At 38.3% G+C, this 20,186-nt stretch overlaps 1 protein-coding gene across 10 annotated transcripts in view; it reads left to right on the top strand.

Annotated features, from left to right (window-relative positions):
* MYO3A (myosin IIIA) overlaps positions 1 to 20,186 on the top strand; it is a 170,406-nt gene that overhangs the window by 64,074 nt on the left and 86,146 nt on the right. For 9 of the 10 annotated variants that reach the window (XM_071560613.1, XM_071560617.1, XM_071560612.1 and 6 more), the window contains one exon: positions 4,592 to 4,726. In XM_071560613.1, coding sequence (XP_071416714.1) covers positions 4,592 to 4,726 — 135 coding nt within the window. Of the gene's footprint in view, positions 1 to 3,500; positions 3,573 to 4,591; positions 4,727 to 20,186 lie in introns of those variants that run through there. The other variant, XM_071560616.1, reaches the window with a different exon arrangement.

The following is a 20,186-nucleotide window of genomic DNA, read 5'->3' as shown; positions in this document are numbered from 1 at the left end:
TGTAGCTCAGTTACATGCTATGAGGGATACTGAAAAAATAAGATAGCATACTTTATTGTTCATTCCGTGTTTTTAGAATGTGCCAAAATATGTAGGGATCACAGAGGCTTAAGCTCTGCCAGGGGAAATTTAAGTTGGATATCAGAAAAAATTCTTTACAGAGAGAGTAATCAGGCATTGGAATGGGCTGCCCAGAGAGGTGGTGGATTCACCATCCCTGGAGATTTTTAAACACAGATTGGACGTGGCGCTGGGTGCCATAATCTAGTAAATGGACTAGAGTTGGACCAAGGGTTGGACTCGATGATCTTGAAGGTCTTTTCCAACCCAATCGATTCTATGATTCTATGATCTTTTCAAATGGAAAATGCAAAGGTAGCAGCTCCTACACAGAAGGCACCAGGTGGCTGGAAGGTGGAATTATAATGTTGTAGAGTATATTTTTGTTCTCAGTGACTGACATTTGTTGTGTGGCAGGTTAATGCTCAAAGATTAAGAACATTAGTCTGGTTTGTAAAGGCATACATACCCCATTGACTTCAGTGGTGCTGCATGTGGCTTGGGATTTTTCTCAAGAACAGTAAACCACAAAACATGGACAAGCAGCTGCTCCTGTTTCAGTCGCCCATTCGAGTTCATCTTTTGCACTCCCAGTACAGGGTTGTGAGGTTCTGCGCAGGAAGGGAAGAGCATGTCATGCCATGTGGAATCCTGCAGTTCTGGAGGTGCACACAGGGCTCTGTCTACCTCAGCATAACACAGAGTATCAAACTCTGATCCCATGGCCCCGAAGTCCATGAAATGTGTTTGTGAAAACACAGTGTGTTGCATTATCTTTGCTGTGTTTCTTGTTGATCTGCTTTTTATTTCAGCATGCTTTCAAAGCAGCAAAAGGGTGCTCATCTCAATTCAATACCACATACCTCTCCCAGAGTAAACATAACTTGCAGCCAAGTGATAAGGATCTTTATGAGTTCAAATGTATTGAAATGTATTTTTGACTTTGTTACTTACTGTAAACAAGGTTCTTGTGCTTAGAATGCCTAGGCAGGCCTTCCTTGCTGCTGGTGTTGGTCTAAATGCCTGTTCAGCAGGAAATGCTTGTGCTTTCATCTGTTTCACAAGTGTTCAGGAATGATTCTGCAGTGGCAGCTGGCTATGGCAGGAATCACTGAAGGAATCGGGAAAAATTTCAATGTTGTGTACACTTTGGAGGTTTTATGAAAAGATTAAAGGATGATGATGGGAAGAAAGAAGAGGTAGTGATGCTGATGCTAGAGGAAAGAGAAGGAGATTAAGTAGTAAAAAAGGAAATAGAATGCAAAGAAGATGGAAGAAACCAAATAAATAAATATACAAGAAGAAAATGAAGAAGGGTGAAGGTGTAACTGATGAAAACAGATTCCTTATTTTAATGAAAAAATGGAAATAATGCAATTGACATCATATTTCAAGACTTGACTCTTGTAACAAAATGTATTGCTCTTTTTATTCTAAGAATACTATTCTTTTCCCCCTCCTATTTACAGATGCCTGGAGTAGCTGCTGTACCTCCATTTTACTGCTAAAATGGCAATCCTGTGTTAGAAACAGAGGGAAAGCAATAAACAAGTTCTTTTTGTTTAAACTGAAAGTATTATTAACGGCTGCAGAGGGAGCCATTGCAATGAAGAAAAAGATACTTTATGTATTTTCTTCTTTACATTTTAAAATTTTTGTCTTTGAAGTTGGTTTCAGAATTGTGCTGCTTGAGAGATGGACTGGAAACAAAGCAGAAGAAATATGGTTTTATAGGACTTGGTTTAACTGATATTTCCAAATTAAACTAGAAACCTACTTTATCATGGGTGACATAAGGCTGAAATTAGGATTTCATGTTTAATCCTTTAGAGCTCAGATTATTTTTGTTGAATAATGGCTCAGCTTTTTGAAACTGGAACAGGAAAATGAAGGTGTTGAAATCAGAATATATGAAGATAGAACTGAGAAGCTCTCAGTCTTTTAAGGAGTTAAAAGTAAATACCATTTTACCGTAGAACTCTTAGCCAAATCATCCTATATATAGGATGAAAATATTCACTCTACCATTTCTAATAGAGATACTTATATATATATAAATATATTAAATTCAACTAAGTATTTCAATTTTTCTTCCTTCAGAAAATACAAAGGGAGATTTTTCTTTTTAGTAGGCACAAAATGAATATTCATATAGTTTCTCCTTATAATTGCAAAAATCTCATAAAAACTTGAGTACCCCTCAGGAGACAGAAACCTCTATTAAATCACAGTAGGACAGTGGGCTAATTTTCTTCCAATTTCCCCAAGGCAGTCAGAACTATTGTATATTCTGCATCTAGTTTCTTTGCTTTTGACTGTATTTGTTTTCTTTTTTTTTTCTTTTATTTTTGGCAGGTGTGTTTTCTCTTTTCATCCCTGCTTCCACTCTTTCTCTTTCCATACTCTGCCATCTTCAGTACCTTGCTTTTTCTTTCTTCCTTCCTTGTATTTTATTTTTGTATTCTGTGCTGTGCTTATGGGAAAACTAACTCACAGTGAGTACATTCTTTTTTTTAAAATGGAACATTTCTGCTGTTTTTTGGTTACTCCAATAACAAGATTGCTAAAGCTCTTCCTTTGTGAGAAGATTTATTCTTGTAGTTTCAGTATGAAAGTTTAATGGCCTGGTTCCTGAAAACACCAGTGACAGACCAAGTTCTTGGAGACCAGTCAAGCTGGTCTCAAGACAAAAGGGTTTGTATGAGGAACTTTAGTTGGATATTGGAGAGACCTGTGTAAAAAGCCAGTGAGCAAAGCCCTCTTGGGGCAAATGAGTTGAAAAGAATGAGAAGTATCATTCACTGGGAATACTGTGCATCCCCTTTCTCTGCCGTGGCCACAATTTGCAGTGGTGAGACAGGGTTTTGGCAGCGAGACGATGCTTTTCATTGATGCAAAATCCACTCATATGAATAGTGGAGTTGATAAGGTAGCCCTCTTCTGAAATGGATTTTTCTTTCTTTTTTTTTTTTTTTGCAGTTGTAAATAGCAAATTGTATTAAAAATGTCTTAAACCTGGAAAGAAGTATAACACTTTTTTTGAGATCTCACCACAATGAGGAAAAATGACTGCAGCTATTCTGCCTTACCTGTGGTCAGGAGGATTTGAGTATTTTCTCAGCGTGACTGAAAGTGTGTCTCTCAATGAGCATTTCCAGTAAATAGGGGGAAAGGATGATCTGAGTCATCCAGTGCCTAGCATTGCTGGTATCCATGTTTGGTCTGAAGGGTTTTGCACAGCTCCTGGTGCATGTGTTGATAAAACTTGTCCTCATCTCTCACTTCCAGACAGTTTTGACTCATTGCCTAAGAAACTCAAAATCTGTAAGGAAAGACTGACAAAACCCACAACTCTTGTAACTCAGAAGGAAAACCCAGAGAGTTCATGGATGTGACCGGCTTCTGTGACAGTAGAAAATGAGGAAGAATTCCCAGATGATGCTAGAAAGTAGGATGGTAAATGGGTAAATGTGGCTGGCACCATACTTGTTTGTGCACAGGGAGGTAGAAAGGTAATTCTAACTTCGCTATTTCAAGCTGAAGATACCCTTAAGACTAAAACAGTAACATGTAACTTCCCAAGGCATCTGCATACCTACCTACTTATAGGTGGCACTGGCTTTGCTTTGTAATGACAGAACAGTTGGAAGGAACCAATGGTGGGGTCATCTGGTTCAACCTCCCCACTCAAGTAAGGTCATCCTAGAGCACATGGCACAATCCTGTGTCCAGAGGGTTCTTGAGTGTCTCCAGTGTGGGAGACTCTGCACCCTCTTGGTCTTGGGGTAACCTTTTCTAGTTTTTGCTCACTCGCAGTTCTTCATCATGTTCAGATGAAACGTCCTGTGCATCAGTTTCTGCCCATTGCCTCTTATCCTATTGCATGGCACCACTGAGAAGAGCCTGACTCTGTCATCTTGGCACCCCACCTTCAGATACTTACAGACATTGATGAGATCCCCTCTGTCATCTCTTCTCGAGGCTGAACAGGCCCAGTTCCCTCAGCCCTTCCTCATAAGAGAGATGCTCCAGTCCCTTAATCATCTTTGTCATCCTCTGCTGGATTCGCTCCAGGAGCTCTGTGTCTCTCTTGTACTGAGGAGCCCAGAACTGGACACAGTGCTCCAGATGTGGCCTCACGAGGGTCAGTACAGGGGCAGGATCACCTCCCTTGACCTGCTGGCAGTGCTTTTCCTAATGCACCCCAGAATTCTGTTAGTCTTCTTGGTTACAGTTTGTTGTCCACCATGACCCTTGATCCTTCCCCATTCTCCTGAGGGCTGCTCTGTCAAATCCTGTGTGTTCATTAGTTGAAATTGATAAAGACAAAAGGAAAGATAACTCTTTTTTATTGAGTAAGCACAATCAAGCTTTGTAGCCTTCTGAGTTGTATGTTCATGTTCTATTTCTTTTTTCTTTGTATTGTTTCAACCTATATTTTAATTGCCAGAAAATGCTATGTGTTGGGGTTTTTAAATGGCTATCATTATTTGTTTATTAACTGCTATGTGTTTCTCATTTATAACACTAGGATATTGATGAAGAAATTGAAGCTGAGTACAACATTTTGAAAGCTCTCTCTGATCATCCCAATGTAGTCAAGTTCTATGGCATGTACTATAAGAAAGATGTGAAAAATGGAGACCAGCTTTGGCTAGTTCTTGAGGTAAATAATACAGAAAAATGAGAATTTTATTTCAGTTGGCATTCCAATGTCGAGTGTAAACTCAATGAATGAGATGCAAGTCATTTGTTCAATGTTTTTTTCTAGAGTGCTTAACATGAAAAGTGGTTAGTCTTTTCACTATTCTGATTTAAATGTCTGCTCTGAGTTCGGCATTCTAATTTCAATATTATACTGATAGTTCTGTGCCTTCAGAATTAAGGTACAAATTCTAATGGGACTCATAGGATTTGCGATCTAAAGTCTTTCTTTGGTGAAGGGCTTGCCATGGGAATCTTCCTCTGTGTTCCTCAAAATGAATCTATTCTTACACATTGTGGTACCTGTTGAAACTGTGCTTTCAAATTCTAGGACAAGATAGTTGGACATTCCATTTTTAACTAAAATTGGCAGTTTCATTTGCTTCCTGTTCCAAGGCATATGTCAACAATGAGGCAGTGGATGTTCACAGTCCAGGTTGAAGGTATTGTCCTCTGACTAGAAATGATTAAAGCAGATGACTATCAAGAAGTTGTTACCTACAGCTAGATGGAATTTAAAGCTGACCTATTGGTGTGGGTCATCTGACAGTTGTTACTATGTCTATAGAAGGTAAAACCAGTTGCTTCATAATGGTGGAGATTATCTTTTACAGAATAACCCTGGATGAGCATGACATTTCTTCTGAATGTCCTTGCTTAATTGCCTAATAGCACATACCTTCATAGAAAATATTTTTTTTCCAATTTGAAGAGAAATTCCTCATTTTCTACTGAACATTTGAATTTAATTTTCTTTGCAGTGTTTCTGTCTCTGTGGTAATGTGCTTCTAACTGATCTTGTTAAACATTTTGAAGTTGCAGTTCTGTGAGCTGGAAATACACTTCTGAGAGAGTAGCGTTATTGTTTGGGTGGGGTTTTTTATTTTAAAAGAAACAGATTTTTTATATATATAAAGTATCAAGAGATAAGTGGCTAGTCTTATACTTTGATTTAGCCTTTCAGTGTAGCTCTAATCAGTTAAAAACATGCATAATCATTACTTGGGAAAATAAAGAACCTTTTTCATAACACAGTTCGTGTTACACTCTGGAACAGTATTTATAGAAGTATGAAGTTACCATGTTGTATTCATCTTAACACAAGTAAGAACCTAAATCTGAGATTAGTGTAAATATGAATTTTAACTAATAATTAAAAACTAGAGGAAATACTAGTGTGAAACCTTTTAGTGTCATTAGCAATTTTTTGGTAATAAAGGAATCAAACTTTCTCAGTTCAATATTTTTAAGGAAACTACTTATGGGAATGAAAGTGAAAAAGGAATACATCTATACAGAATAACAGTATTCTTGACTCTCAGTTCAGAAATTTCCTTATGTCTGTGAGCTACGCTCAGATAGTCTGGACATCTGTTCTTCTTTAGATATTGTTCTAATCACATTTATAAAATAATGTTGCTGGGGAAAGGATTTCTGCCAGGTGCATTAAACTTTGTCACATATGTCCAGAGATGCAGGCAGAAGAAACTGGCCTATTGAGTCTGTCTTTAAAAGAAATCCCATGAGTATTATGCTTGGAATGAATCAGCTTAGCAGTTTCATGTCAGCAGACATCAGCATGATGACACAGCTAAGGCAGTGTGCTATAGCCCATTTCTTTCTGCTCTGGATGCTCGTTCAGAAGGGAAAATATCTGAGATAGTTGGGATTTAAATGATGGAAGATGAAGCAGAGTTGGTAAATCGTATCAGGCCCTACAGGTGATCATGTAGGTCAAGGGCAAGTGGGGAGAAAAAGTGGCACAGCACTTGCCTGAGCTCTGGTGTAAAGAACAATCTAGTCAAGAAAGTATGAAAGCTGAATATACCACAGCAAGGTAAGTGATAGGTGTTACACAGCTTTTACTTGCTACTGTAAGCCAAAGGCCACAATCATAATGTGAGATATTTCTATAATTAATTGCCTACAGAGATCAGGTAGAACTTTAGAAACATTTCAGTCCATTTTCAAAAGACATAATTATGCATGCCATATTTAAGATGAATTTAGGTTTGTGAGTCATATAAGTAAGCTAGTATATTTTATTGTTCTCGATATATTTCTGTAGGAAATAGAGGGAACATGCACTATTTTTACAGATTTTTTAAAAAATATTATTTCATGAGCTAAAAGTTACCTTGGTAGGGGAAAAATTTTGTAAGGAGTGACTTTCCACAAAATTTACAGCTTTGTAATACCAAAGCATTTTGTAGCAACCTCTCAGTTCTGGATAGGTAGAGGGAATTGCCAAGAAGTGTTACACAAATACATTCCTTTGACTCTGCTGAATGTCAAGAAGACGGGCAAAATATTCTTTCCAGGTGTTTTTGTTCCTGTAGGGTGTACATGAACATTTCAAGAGTATTTGCAATGCCCTTCTGAGTTAGACCAATGGTCCATGTAGCACAGTGTTCTGTCTCCTGTGGTGGCACTACCAGATGCTGTTTAGGCAGGGTCTGTTTTCCAGTTTTGCCATCCATTTCCCTCATGCTTTCCAGCAACCATGACTACTGTATTAGGGATGTCCCAGACTATTCCATTTAGTATCCATTTATGGACACATTAAACCTGCTGATGGTACTGCTGTGCTATACAGTATGCAAGTATAGATTTTGCATCACTATTATATACTAATTTCTATTTATGTCATGTTCCATGTAATAGAATATACTGTTTTCAACATTATTAAAACACTTCCAAGTCTAATTATTTTTCACTGTGAAGAAATTTAGAATCCTGTTCATTTGAGAAGAAGAAATATGTTACAGCTTCCAGTGGACTGCAGGCTCTATTTTCTGACTAGTTCTGTTGTTAAAAAGTACCTTCACAAATGTTGCAGTAGCTGGTGCGATCTGTGCAGGTGCTGGTTGTGCACAGTCCAGACTGAGTCCACCTGATTCATCTTTTTTCTCATGTAGAACCTTTTCTTGATCTAGTGTAGAGTAGCTTGTGCTTTGAACCTGCTTCTTTGAAGAAACGTAATTTTAGCCTTTACTTTTCCCTCAACCCTTTAACATGGGAAAATTATTAAATAAATTGATAACTTATATAATTCTGCATTGTTGCAGGCATTGTTGAATTTCGTCTTCTGGATGTTTCTTGGTGTTAAGTGAACCTGCTAACCAGACACTGATAACTTAAAAGAATTATAGAAATATTTTCATGATGGACTATTGTGATTCAGTTGGCAGCCATATTTGCTAATTTAAAATTTACCTGAAGTGATTCAGATTTGTTATTTGCTTTTGATCTTTTAAAGTTAACACTAAGAAAAAAATTAAAATGTACAAATATCTAAATTCTCTCTTCAAGTCTTTGGGATGCTTCCATTTGTGATGCTTTTTTTTTGCTTTACAGAAAGAAAAGATCTTAAGCCCAGTAAATAAGAACTCTCAGGGCTTTGAATTAAACTAGAATCCAGAAAATTGTAGTGCATCAGTTCACCTACTACTCTTTCTGCAAGTGTAAATAAAATACAAACTCACAGTTAAGCAGAGTAAGGACATTGTAACACTTGTATAGGTAGCAGCATATGGAAATAAGGAAAAAAGTGCCAGTATATCAAACTGCCAGCCTGCTATACCAGGGTAATGGCAGTCCATTGCCACTAGTTTACTTCTGGTGGCTTGCCTGGCCTGGGGCAGCCTGTGCATCTAGGGTGTGCTTCTAACAGGCTAAAAACTGAGAGAGAACCTGTCTAACAGACCGTTGCTGTGTAATGAGCACAGAGTAGCCCACCAGTGTAGTTCCTACTTAGTTGCCAATTACAAGGGCAGTTGCATTTGTCTGGTGAGTCAGTTAAATATAATGTGTGTGTAACAAGCTGAGATCCCCTGATAAAATTCCATTCTGGTTTTGTGGAGATCCTTTAGAGGAATTACCATTCTTGAATTTATTTAGAGATGGAGAGCCCAGCACAATGTGTAGAGTATCAATTACTCACTCCTTTCCAATCCTAAAAGTGACCCTTCTTAGCAGACAGTTTTCATCAAAGGTTTAAGCCAGATGGAACAAATGGCTTTGGGAAGGAAGAACTGAAGGGATAGTGGAAGTCAGCTGCAATCTCAGGCAGCTGCAAGCATTTGTCAACATTGTAGTACAGGAAACTTATTAAGAAGGATTTGAAGGAGGATAGTGCTACAGTTTTCTGGAGTTTTTTTTACTGCTCCTTCAAAGGAGAAAGGAAAACGTGTTATGCCTACAGGTACCCAGAAATGGATGCCAGCACTGTGAGCTGATGAGGAGTAGAAGTAGATCTCTTACTGCATAAGAAATGGTATTAGGATTGCTGTGGGTCTTGACAGAAAAATGCACCTAGCTTATGTTTGTTGTGATTGAGAAGGGGCAGTCAGCATGTGGGTTCAAGGGAATAGTGGCATAATTTACATATGTGTCAGAGAAAAAATGAATATAATTAATGCCCAAATCTTGTATGGCTTATTAGTCTTGCATCCTTTACTGAGCTGTTGTATGTGGAAGACTTTCTGGTCATGTTGCCTTTTCAACATTCCATGTAATTCTAATGTATAGTGAAACTCACTGAAGTGCATCCTTCTTATTTAAACAACATCTTCTGCTTTGTTATATTATGTCCAATCTATGGCATATACTTATCTAAAGAAATAACAGTCTCAGTGCGTCCAGTTGCCTTGAGGAAGGGAGATTTATTCCTTCTACAGAGCTGAGATGCTACTAGTGCAATTCGAGGTTACAATGTAGTTTCTACAAAAGAGGAGCAACCACCGTCCAAAGACCCAGGTATTGGTATTTATTTTCCTTTTCAAACAAAAGAAGGCTAAAATATTTCACTGCTGTTGTGTAGCTTGACTTGAATGAGGCTTCACTTGAGAGCTGGGAGTTTGGGTGATGTAAAATATGAAGAGAGACAAGAAACTAAAAAGACAAATACCACCCCACTCCCCCTGTCAAAAAGCCCAAACAAAAAAAGCAAACCCAAACCTGCTGAAGCAGGCTGGGTACCATAAAGCAAAGCTCAGGGCAAGATGGCTAGTTCTCCCCAGTCCTGATGGCTGACAGTAAAGCATTTTTCTCTCCATTAGCTTGATCTCTTTCATTTCTCAGCTAATGGTGTTGTCACTCTTCATGGCACCTCTCTGTGCATGGAAGAGGGAGATGGTGTCAGTGTTGCAAGGCAGCTAGTGCTTGTTCTTGATAACCAAAGACATTTGGCTGAAAATATCTGCAGCCTCAGAGTCTACAGCCTGCAAGGAAGGTGCAGAGCCTGGGGAGGTGCTGATATGCAGACCGTGCAGTACATTTAATGTTTAGTGAACAAATTCGTGTCATTGAAGCTATTGGGACTTCAGTTGTTGAATTCCATTTGACTGAAGATTTTCTTAAAAAAATACAGTTGTAATGAATCAAGAAGCATTTGGACAACACTCTCAAAGATATGGTATGAGACTTGGGGTTGTCCTGTGCAGGGCCAGGAGCTGGACTCAATGATCCTAGTTGGGTCCCTTCCAGCTCAGGATATTCTATGATTCTATAAGGAATGGCTAGAAGTATGAAAACTGGAGTTGTTCTTGTTGCTGAGATAGCTTTAGCAACAGTGGGAAAATCCAAAGTCAGTTATGTGCTTTTTTTTCTCTGAGGCCTCTCTGACTAACAAGCACTGGCTGGAGTGAGACCCAGAGGAATCTGTGGGAGTGCCTTGAAGCAAAACCCAAGTCTCATTTTGGTCTTCAAAAAGATGAGTCTATCTGAGATAAACTAGAGACATTGCTGTTACTTCTCTTGTACATGAAATAGAGGACATTGTGGTATGTACAGTTTAATAGTTTATTTAGGATTTTCCTTTGGCATGTTTACAGTATGCTTTTATTGGATACAACAGTTACTATATGCAGATGTGTTTCCATCTAAGGGAGTAAAGGCAAGTTTATGGAGTTTAATAAAAGGTTTGAATGGAAGTCGTTCAATGTAATGGAATATCTAATAAGAGTTAGAATAAGTAGTGGGATATTTGTTGTAAAATAGTAATGTTTCAGGAAACTAACAGAGTGGAAAATAACTAGTCTATTTGGGTTTTATGTAAAGATGGAGGTGGGCAAGAGGAAGCTGTCATTTACCTAAATATTATTAGGTATTTTCAAATTACATATATAGAAGAAAAATTAAACAATTGAAAATTGCTTTTTCATATTTCTCAATGTGGATCATTTTTCAGTAATATGTTCGGGTTATAATTGCTCCATTTAGACCAACAAGGAATATTTTGATCCATTATGTGCCTGAATCAGTCTTGATTTTTCCATTTCTAGTGTCCTTCTTTGCTTCCCAGTTATAGCAATTTTTTATACTTGAATCATATCCTTTTTTCTCAAGACAAGAAATGTGTGGCTACAACTATCATTTGACGCTTCAAAGTTTTACTAAATACTGATAAATTCTCTGCGTAAGGAGTAACTCATACTACATTGTGTTTGCACTGTTTGCATTTTTTAAACAACTTGTGAGCATACATGATGGCCCACCTTGCTGGAGAATACTTAGATATAAAACAATTGGTTCTAAGTAACCTCTAATGATTTTTTGCCATCATGCAGTAAAGCAGAAGTCCAGAAAAAATATAGAAATGCTTGGGCTAAGACTTGTTGCTCTTAGTTTCAGAACTTGGAGGTTAAATGTTTAAATTGTGATAGACAATATAATTTTGCTGGGTTTGTGCTCACTTTACATGTTGGATCTCTTTATAAAAGTGAGTGACTGAAGGCACTCGAGTGGTAGGGTTAGGGTAGGGAGAGGGTTAGGGTAGGGAGGGGGAGAGGGTTGGGGTAGGGAGAGGGGTCTGTTCCTCATCCTGTGTTGGGCTGAAAGGGCTGGAATCTTCAAACTATGGTAGTAATACTATAGCCAGGAAAAAGGAGCTGGGATGTGCAGAAAGAAGACAGCCAGGTGTTTGTGGTGTTGAAAAGCTTCCTGGGCTCCAGGAAGAATGTCAGCATTTGTTGCAGTTTGGAAAGCTGCTGACTTTGCTTAAACCAAACCCTGGAATCATGGAACTACCTTGCACAGAGATGGTGAGCAGAGAGAGATTGGTTTGAAAATAATTTCAGTTCTGTCTGATCTAGTCTCTCCAAGTTAATCTTTCCAGTTGTTTATTAAAAGAAAAAAAGGGGGGGGGGAAAGGAGACTTTTGAGTTTAGTACCATTTTGGTTCTAATAAAATTGTCTTTAAGAATATCCAGAATATTCTTGCTCATTAGGGTCCCATGACAATTAGAGATTCTGTAGCTCCTTTTGTAGTCACCAGAGAAAGGCGGGCACGTCCTGGAGAGGTTAAGCTGGCAGGTCCTGCACGCTCCTGCAAGGAGAGGAACTGCCTTTTGGATGAGGGTGTTTCAGCTTCACCCCTTTTGTAAAACCAGCCTTTAGACAAGCCCCATTGTTTGGATCTGTGCTTCCCCAGTCATGCTTTCAAACTCAATAGGAAAGATTTCTATTGCAGTAATTTAAATTACAGTGAATTATACTTAATTATTGTCTTTATGTAGAAACACAAATAAAATGAATTATGTGTGCTGTGGACATGGTAGTACTTGGAACTACTGTCCTAACTCTGAATCATAGAGAAATGATGCTATAAAAGAAGAAGGTGCTTTGAAATGTTTCCTAGTTGTTGAAGAGTGAACAAAAGCTGTGAAGTGCTTGCTGTTACCACAGACTGCCCTATTTACTTAACAGAGTAAGTGTGTTTTCTGGAGCCTCAACTAAGTTTGCAGCAGTCAGTAGAAATACTTCTGTTGACATTATTGATCCCAAACTTAGGGCCTGGTTTTTCTCCCTAGCTGAGTAAATGGTTTTGCACTCTAAATGTCAATTATGTTAAGTCTGAAAGAAGAAATTTAGAAAAAGTCAGCAATGGCATAGGTGTGGCTTTTCCATTTTGCCCGTGATTTGAGGTGGAGATATCTATATTCTGACTGAGAAAGATAAGACACTGTGAAGGCTGGCATTGCATAAGATGAAACAGGCAAACTTTTCCTCTGGCTGGCTGTCTTGTCAGTGGATATGCGTGGCAAAGAAAATGAGAAGTTAAAAGCCAAACTGAAAGGGAAGAAATCAGAAGCAACAAATAAACACCCGTGAGGCTGTGACTAACAGAGCCCTGGAGCTGCTAGATGATATGAGAGCAAAACATGATTTGTGATCACTGAAGTTAAATAACTCAGGAAAGACGTCTGTTTCAGTGATACATTTTGTTCATGCTAAATTGAAAACAATCATCTTTATCTAAAAACACAGAGCATTACTATGGTTTCTTTTGGTTATGAATTGTGTTGTCCAGTTGTTAAGAAAAATAGGAGCCACGGTGCACAACATTCTTCTGTTTGAGGTGAAATTAAAACTGTGCTGCAAAGGCAGGAGCTGCATATTAAACCACTCGACCCATTGAAGAAACTAATTTAATTCCCCATAAGTCTTTACAAGGGCCTCCAAGTATTTGTGGTGGGTGTTAGGTGCTGTCAGCGGAATGTGCTCTTTGGCAGTAATAGTTGTGAAGGTACATCACACTGTAAGCAGAGAATAGGAGTTTACAGGGTCACAGCTGGTCCTGTGAGACAGACAGTCCATGCAGTTCTTTCTTGGAGACAGAAGGCACAGAAACTGATTCTGGAAATGGCTTTATCAGGTAGACTCCATTCTAACAGAGATCTCTTTTAGGAAGTTGAAGATGGAAGGAAATTTGAGTGGAAAAGGCCCCAAAATAATTAGGTTCACTTTCCTGAGAAAAGAAAAGATGGTGGAGCAGCAGAGTAAGGATAATGGGCTTAAGAGAGTATGCTTTACCTGGCTTGGGGAACTGGTAGGTATGTGTACTTAGGAAAAATTATGTGAAAATGAAGGAAAGTGCCAGGATAGCTGTCAGTTATTGAAATCATTAAAAACACAATAGAAAATGAGCTGATGCAGAGAGAAAAACAGAAGTGCAGTAAGAGACAAGCAAGAATGCATCAGGGTCTGCTTCTCCGAATATTTCGGAATGCCTTCAAATAGAGGAAACAAAAATGCTCAGCTATGGCATTTACGGATAAGCTCTGAGAGGCTAATGTGCAGGGTGGTAAAGACAAGGTTACTACAGAAATGAGATGCAAGAATATTTAGTATGTCTTTATAAAGTGAAGAAAAATAATGACGTAGGGAAATACAGACAAATCTGCTTTTCTTTGATACCCACAAATTAATGGAACCCACTGTATAAATTCCCAGAACCCAGTAACATGATGTATGGTTGACTTGGACTGGGACAAATGAAATGAAATGAATGGTACTAATGAAAGCTCTTCTTTTAACAGGGTAACTGGTGTAACAAAGGGAAAGCAATAGATGAGATATGCCTTTTGTAAGAATTTTATAAGTTCCCATGTGACATTCTTGTGAGGAAAATGGGGAGATACAGTAATTTCACATAAACAATATAGCAAATAACCTCTTCATAAAACTGGACTTAGTTCACATTTGGGCTGGGAGAATCTGAAGTGGGCATCTGCTTTTAGCCTATTTCTGTTTAGCAATACCTTGAAAAATGGAAAATGTTCACAAAATTGTTGAAGGGGACACTTAGTTTAATTACAGGCACCTTGTAGAATAGCATCAGATTCACAGAGGAATTTTTTTGAATCACAGAAAGGTGATTCATGCTAAGTACTTCTATCCATAAGAAGAAGAAATGGGACATACTTGACTGGGCTGTGGTTACGCAGAAAGGGATTCTCTGCAAAGTGGAGATTGTTCTGTTCAGCTTTTCCCAGCTAAGACAAGACTTCCAAAGGGATTCTGTATGCAGTTTGGGGCAAAACATGTCACAAATATCAGCAGCAAATTTCAGACAGTCTAAACTGAGGAAACATGACTCATTTCAAAAGACTACAGGAAGTAACTTTGTATGGCCTAAGAAAAAGAGGGAAAAATGACATAACCATGACAGTAGTCTGAGAGAGATGATGTTAAAGAGAAAATTATGATAATTTATTATCAGATACTACTGGAGGGAAGGGCAAAAATAAAACAGTTTTTTTGGAAGCAAAAAGATTCAGGTTGGAGAGTAGGAAAAATGTCTGGCGGGCTAGTGAAACACAGAGGCAAGCTACATAGAAAGATTGGAATCTCCCTCAGTGGGAGATTTTTAGGAGCAAGGTAGACATATATCTGAAAGTATCAGATCTCTATTCAGTGGAGATCAGGTCAGACTATTGATCTATTCTAAGAACAGGAAAAAAAGTAGAAAGTAGACATTAGTGCCTGAGATGCTTTTAGCATTCTTATGTGTGATAACATTAAAGCAACATCGGACTTTTTCATAACTATAATTCATGCATGCCATAAGTTGTGCATATGCAGTGTGCCATCTAGTAATTTATGTCTGTGCAGCCTGTAAAGATAGGGAAGGACATAATTGTAGTTGTACCACTGTTTGCATCCCAGCTACTGAAGTAAGATGAAAGTACCTTGACAACTGCAGGATGCAAGCAAACATTACCTGACAGCTTAGTACAGTTGTATAAGTCATGAGCAGTTGGATGATTAAAGCCTGTAATGGCCCTAACAGAAGTGCAACTGAGACTTTTCTTAAAAGGGAAGCTGATAATTAATCCTTATTCCATGAACATCAGAATCACGAAGAGCTGAAGAGGAAAAATGTATCAACTGGGTCAGATGAATGGTGACTAAGACCTAAAAAGAACACCTACATGACTGTGATGTGATGGCAGTTTTAACTGACATTTCATGTGTTAGGATAATGCTATTTTATAATTTCTATACTAATAGCCCAATTACAGTAGCACGGGGTTGTGGTAGATGGGTGGGTGGAGGACTGCATGTCATCCTCATATGAGTCTCTGCCTTTTTGAGTGCCAGAAAATCATAAGGGAGGAGCCCTTTGCTGCCACTGTAGAAGAGTCATAAGCACCTCTTTTGGTACAGCCATCAGAACTACAGCTCTTTAAGGCAGGTTTTCACATGGAACAAGCCTTCTATGAAATTATTCTTTCCATTGGTTTAGGTATGCAAGATTTCCTTAGTTCATTCCCACTCTTTCTGCTGTCTAAATATCCAAACTAGAAACTGCATATTTTTAATTCAGATATTCTGAATCATGTGAAAGTACAGCATGGAAGGGACCTTTGGAAGTTATTTGATCCAGCCCCTGTTCAAAGATGATTAACTGCAATGTCACAGGTTTGCCTTTTCAATTCGAGTATCTCCCAGGATGGACATAACACAGACTTACCGTGTGATCTGTTTCAGTGCTTAACTCAGTGGGAATTTTCTTCCTTTATGTCCAGTAGGAATCTACTGTCTTGCAGTTGGGAATTGTTGCCTCTCATTCTTTACTGTGTGCTACTGTGAAGATTCTGTCTCTATGTTCTGCACTCCCTTTTAGGTACCTTCTAGGGTTCAGTTTACCTTCCTTTTAGTTGCTTGTTTTTGCAGGTAATATTTGCATTCTGTCAGTGCAGGTACTGAAACATTGCTGGTAAAGAAAATAACCTGTAAATCACAAGGAAACAAGAGAAGTGACTAACATTACATTAATGAAAATTGCTCATATACAAAGTTATCAAGGTGACATTTCTAAATAGATTCCTTGTGGGAGGATCATTAGTATCTTAGCTTCTTATGTCTCATGGGCTGGACATTGTAAGAGTTTGCCCCTTTAAACTGAGTATATTCAAAGCTTAAAAGAGGGTTTCTATCTGATACAAACCACAAGAAATGCATCTGTGTGTGCAAGAGAGAATGTATGTGAATGTGTGGGTATTTTTAGTGTGGGATAAAGAAATGGAATTATTACTCTCTCGTCCCAGAACAGACCATGTCTCATTACAGGTGAAAGATCATTTGATTTGCTGAGTTACTTTGATCTTTAGGGTAGGAAGCAGCTCTGTGGCAGAGCTCAGGTAGACATGGTGTTTTCTGCTGTGTGTCTGTGCATTTGTTATTCTGTGCTTATAGTGCCCTTCATCAAAGTCTTCTGAGGAGATTTTATGAAATGATGTAGAATAGTGACACAGACTGATTAACTGTTTGGTCATGTGAGTTCAGTGCTTGCAACAAAATAATAGTACCAGCACCTCCTTTCTCTGGATGCTTTACTGAAAACTAGGAAGATTTTTTTTTTAAATTTATCTCTGTTGTTTTCATGACTTCTTGTCATCCAAGCATTACAGTTAGCTTAAATCAAACACAGTAACTTTGGTAAGAAGTTACACAGTTTTTTTAATGTGGGCAGCATGCTACTAAGAAGCAGCAGAGATCATAATTATAAGCTGCAATATTTAACAACACCCTGGGAAACTTTCAGTCTGGCAGTACTGCTAAATAATGTTTATCCCATAATCTCTCATCAAAGGATTGTATAAGTTAAAGTAATGGGATTTTTTTAATGATTCAGGGTTTTTTACTTCTCTAAGTTTCTTGTCATGGACTAGATCCTGGTCAACATCCCCAAGAATAATTTATTTCCCCCTCTAGTGAGATTCCTGAGCAAGGTGGTTCAGCACGGCATTCAGCAGGAGTATCATGACTTTCTGTAGCTGCTTCTTTTGAGAGGGAAGAGAAGAGCCTGACCCATTATGAGAGGGGCTTTTTGAGGTGTTTGTGATACAGTTGCGTTGAATACACGGGCAATCTGATACCCCGAGTCAGGAGAAAGAACCACCATTTCAACATCAATTATATGCATGGTTATAGGGATACATGGCAGCTTCATCTGAAAAAATAGGCAGGAGAAATAGGAAATTGGACCAGATACAACATTTTACCCATGAGAGTAAAAATAGAACAAGATTAATACTAACCTCTGTCATCCTTGTCATAGTTCCCCCCTCCCACCCACACAGCATAGAGCACACACATACAGTTGCTGCCATAATCTCCTTTTCTAATTGTAGTTGTATTCCAATAATCCCTTTTCCTCCTTATAGTTGCTTGCATTCTAACACCCAGCCTTTTTTCTCTCCTCCTCCTACACTGGTGGTCTCAGAAAAATACTAGTTATCGGTGTAAGTAAAAGTACAACTCTCTGATGCAGAAGTAGCAAAAGAAGAGTTGCTCTGCATGTATGCAAGAACCTGTGTCTATGATATCCTCAGCTGAACTCCATCTAAGCAGCCACCCTGCCTTGGGAATCAGTGGAGGATTTCTGGGGTGGTATGGCTGATTTCTGGGTTCTTTATTGCAAGACCTGTTTAGTTGACCTTTTAAATACCAGATTCAGTTTTGCTTTGGTGTAAAATAATTACGGTTTTAATATCTTACATTACCTGATATTTTAGATAAGTGTTATCTCATAACAGAGATTTCTATCTTATGAGAGTAGTAGAAAAATTAATTAAAACAACATGTTTAAGAAAGTAAAAATTAACATTGCTGACCCAGGCAAATAAATTCAGTATTGACTTTACTGTCTAAAGATTGAAGAAGGGGATTTTTGAGTTATAGTTTCTCCTATTGCCTGCCTATGAAGAGAACATATTCCTTTCTGTGTTGGTTTTCTCTACCTTGAACAGCAAAGCTAACAAGTATCTGGCTCTATAAAGAAAAAAAAGGATCCATTTGTAAGAAACAGAATTTTAATGCTAGATAATGAAGAAAAAGAGTTTGAAGAATATCATATGTGTAATTTATTTCACAGTTGGTTTGTTACTTGTCAGACAGTTTCAGTACCCTGAATTAAAGTGCATTAAATTAAGCAGAATTGGTTTGATTAAATATGTCGGCGATGTGGCAAAGTTAAAACAATATAAACCCCGCAAACCTAATGCCATTGTAAAAAAATAACTAACTTGAAAAAGTCAATGGAGAAGGCAGACCAGCATGGCTAATGACAGTAAATGAAATCCTGCTTGGGAATCTGATCCTTATCCAGCAAAGCTCTTAATCTTATCATTTAAGCATATGAGTTCTTCCCTCTCTAAGCATGCATATTGTCCCACTTAGGTAAGGGTGAGGTTAAGTGAGTTCCAAGATTGTTGCCATAGAGCTCAGCATCTGTCAGACCAGAGCCCTCACTGACCTGATGAGGACACCCATCTTGCAACAAGAGTTATGAATTGAATTGTATTTGTGTAGGCATTCATGGGTGCAAGTTCGGGGCAACACTGGGATTTCAAAGGTCATCAGAGAATTATTTTTATGTTTCAGTACAAAGGGATATAAAATGTTTTATACTGTAAGGTGCAAGTCTTCTTGTAACCGCAGCACAGAAAAAATGGAGAGGTATAGAAGAACAGATTGAAAATATGAGGGACTCTGATGTCTGGAATTCTGAAGTTGAAAGGTTTTATTTGATAAATTATGCCCTCAATTTAAATATACTTCAAAAGTAGTGAAAAGAAATTACTGTTTGGTGCTGCATTTTAAAAATGTATTACATGGGTTTTTAGTTTCTTGTGAAAATCTACTGGATGATACAGTATAAAACTTACAGTTTGTTTTACTGTTTTATCAGAAACGGCTATACCTTTACAGAGGCACAGTACAGAGATACAGTATTGTTAGGTGCATTATGGATAGTTTAAGAGCTTAAGTACCAATTTCATCTGTACAGGTACGTAACTGCTATAGAGGTAGTCACTGAAGTTTCATTGTTGCTTCTTCCTGTGGAAAAATTTTAAGTGATAAAGATGAGCATATAAAGCATTGCAGGTCTAAACTAATCATTTGACAATGTGTGCTCACTATCCTTTTTAGTAAGCAAAGCCAGACTGGTTCTTCCCACATGGACAGGTCAGGGGGTTTTGGGAGTCTAGCTGGACCTTGGACAGGAGAGAGGTTTGTCCAGAGTAGTTTGTGGCTCTGCATCTGGAACAAGAAGCTGACAGGGGTTAGGCTACAAGGGCTATAATTAGTCTTACACCAATGGCACGCCTTGTTTCAGTGGGAGATGAGACCTTTCTTTTCAAGGTGCTTGATCATCTTCCATGATGCCCATTGCTTGTGTATCGTGTTTCTACACTGGGAATTAAGTGGCGCTTGGCAAAAAGGGCAGCTTTCCCCTTGGAAGATTTTTTGTTGGGGATATTTCTCTGCTGCCTGTCTTCTCATGCCTTAAATCCATTTTATGTTGCACATGGCTTTTGTACCTGAGAATTGATGCTGTAATAATCTGCATTGCTGGTGAGTGTCACATGCTGAATATAAGAAGCAATTAGTGTACCCCACAAAACATGCCTTCACAGCAAATTTATTGCACCGTAAGCTATTTCTGCTGGTGAAAAGCAATCATGTATATAGGAAAACAAAGAGATAGACTGCTGTACTTGTGTTAGGGCAAGAAGAATGAAATGTAGAAAGCAGTGAAAAAGAATTGGCAAATGTTGCTGTGTATGTTGTTTGTATAAATGGTAGACATGAGGACAAATGTGTGTTTTGCCAGTTTAGTAGGAGCTCAT

This window comes from Pithys albifrons, chromosome 7, assembly GCF_047495875.1.
Source record: "Pithys albifrons albifrons isolate INPA30051 chromosome 7, PitAlb_v1, whole genome shotgun sequence".
In the NCBI taxonomy this organism is placed as follows: Eukaryota; Metazoa; Chordata; class Aves; order Passeriformes; family Thamnophilidae; genus Pithys; species Pithys albifrons.
This window is presented reverse-complemented; position numbering and strand designations above follow the sequence as displayed.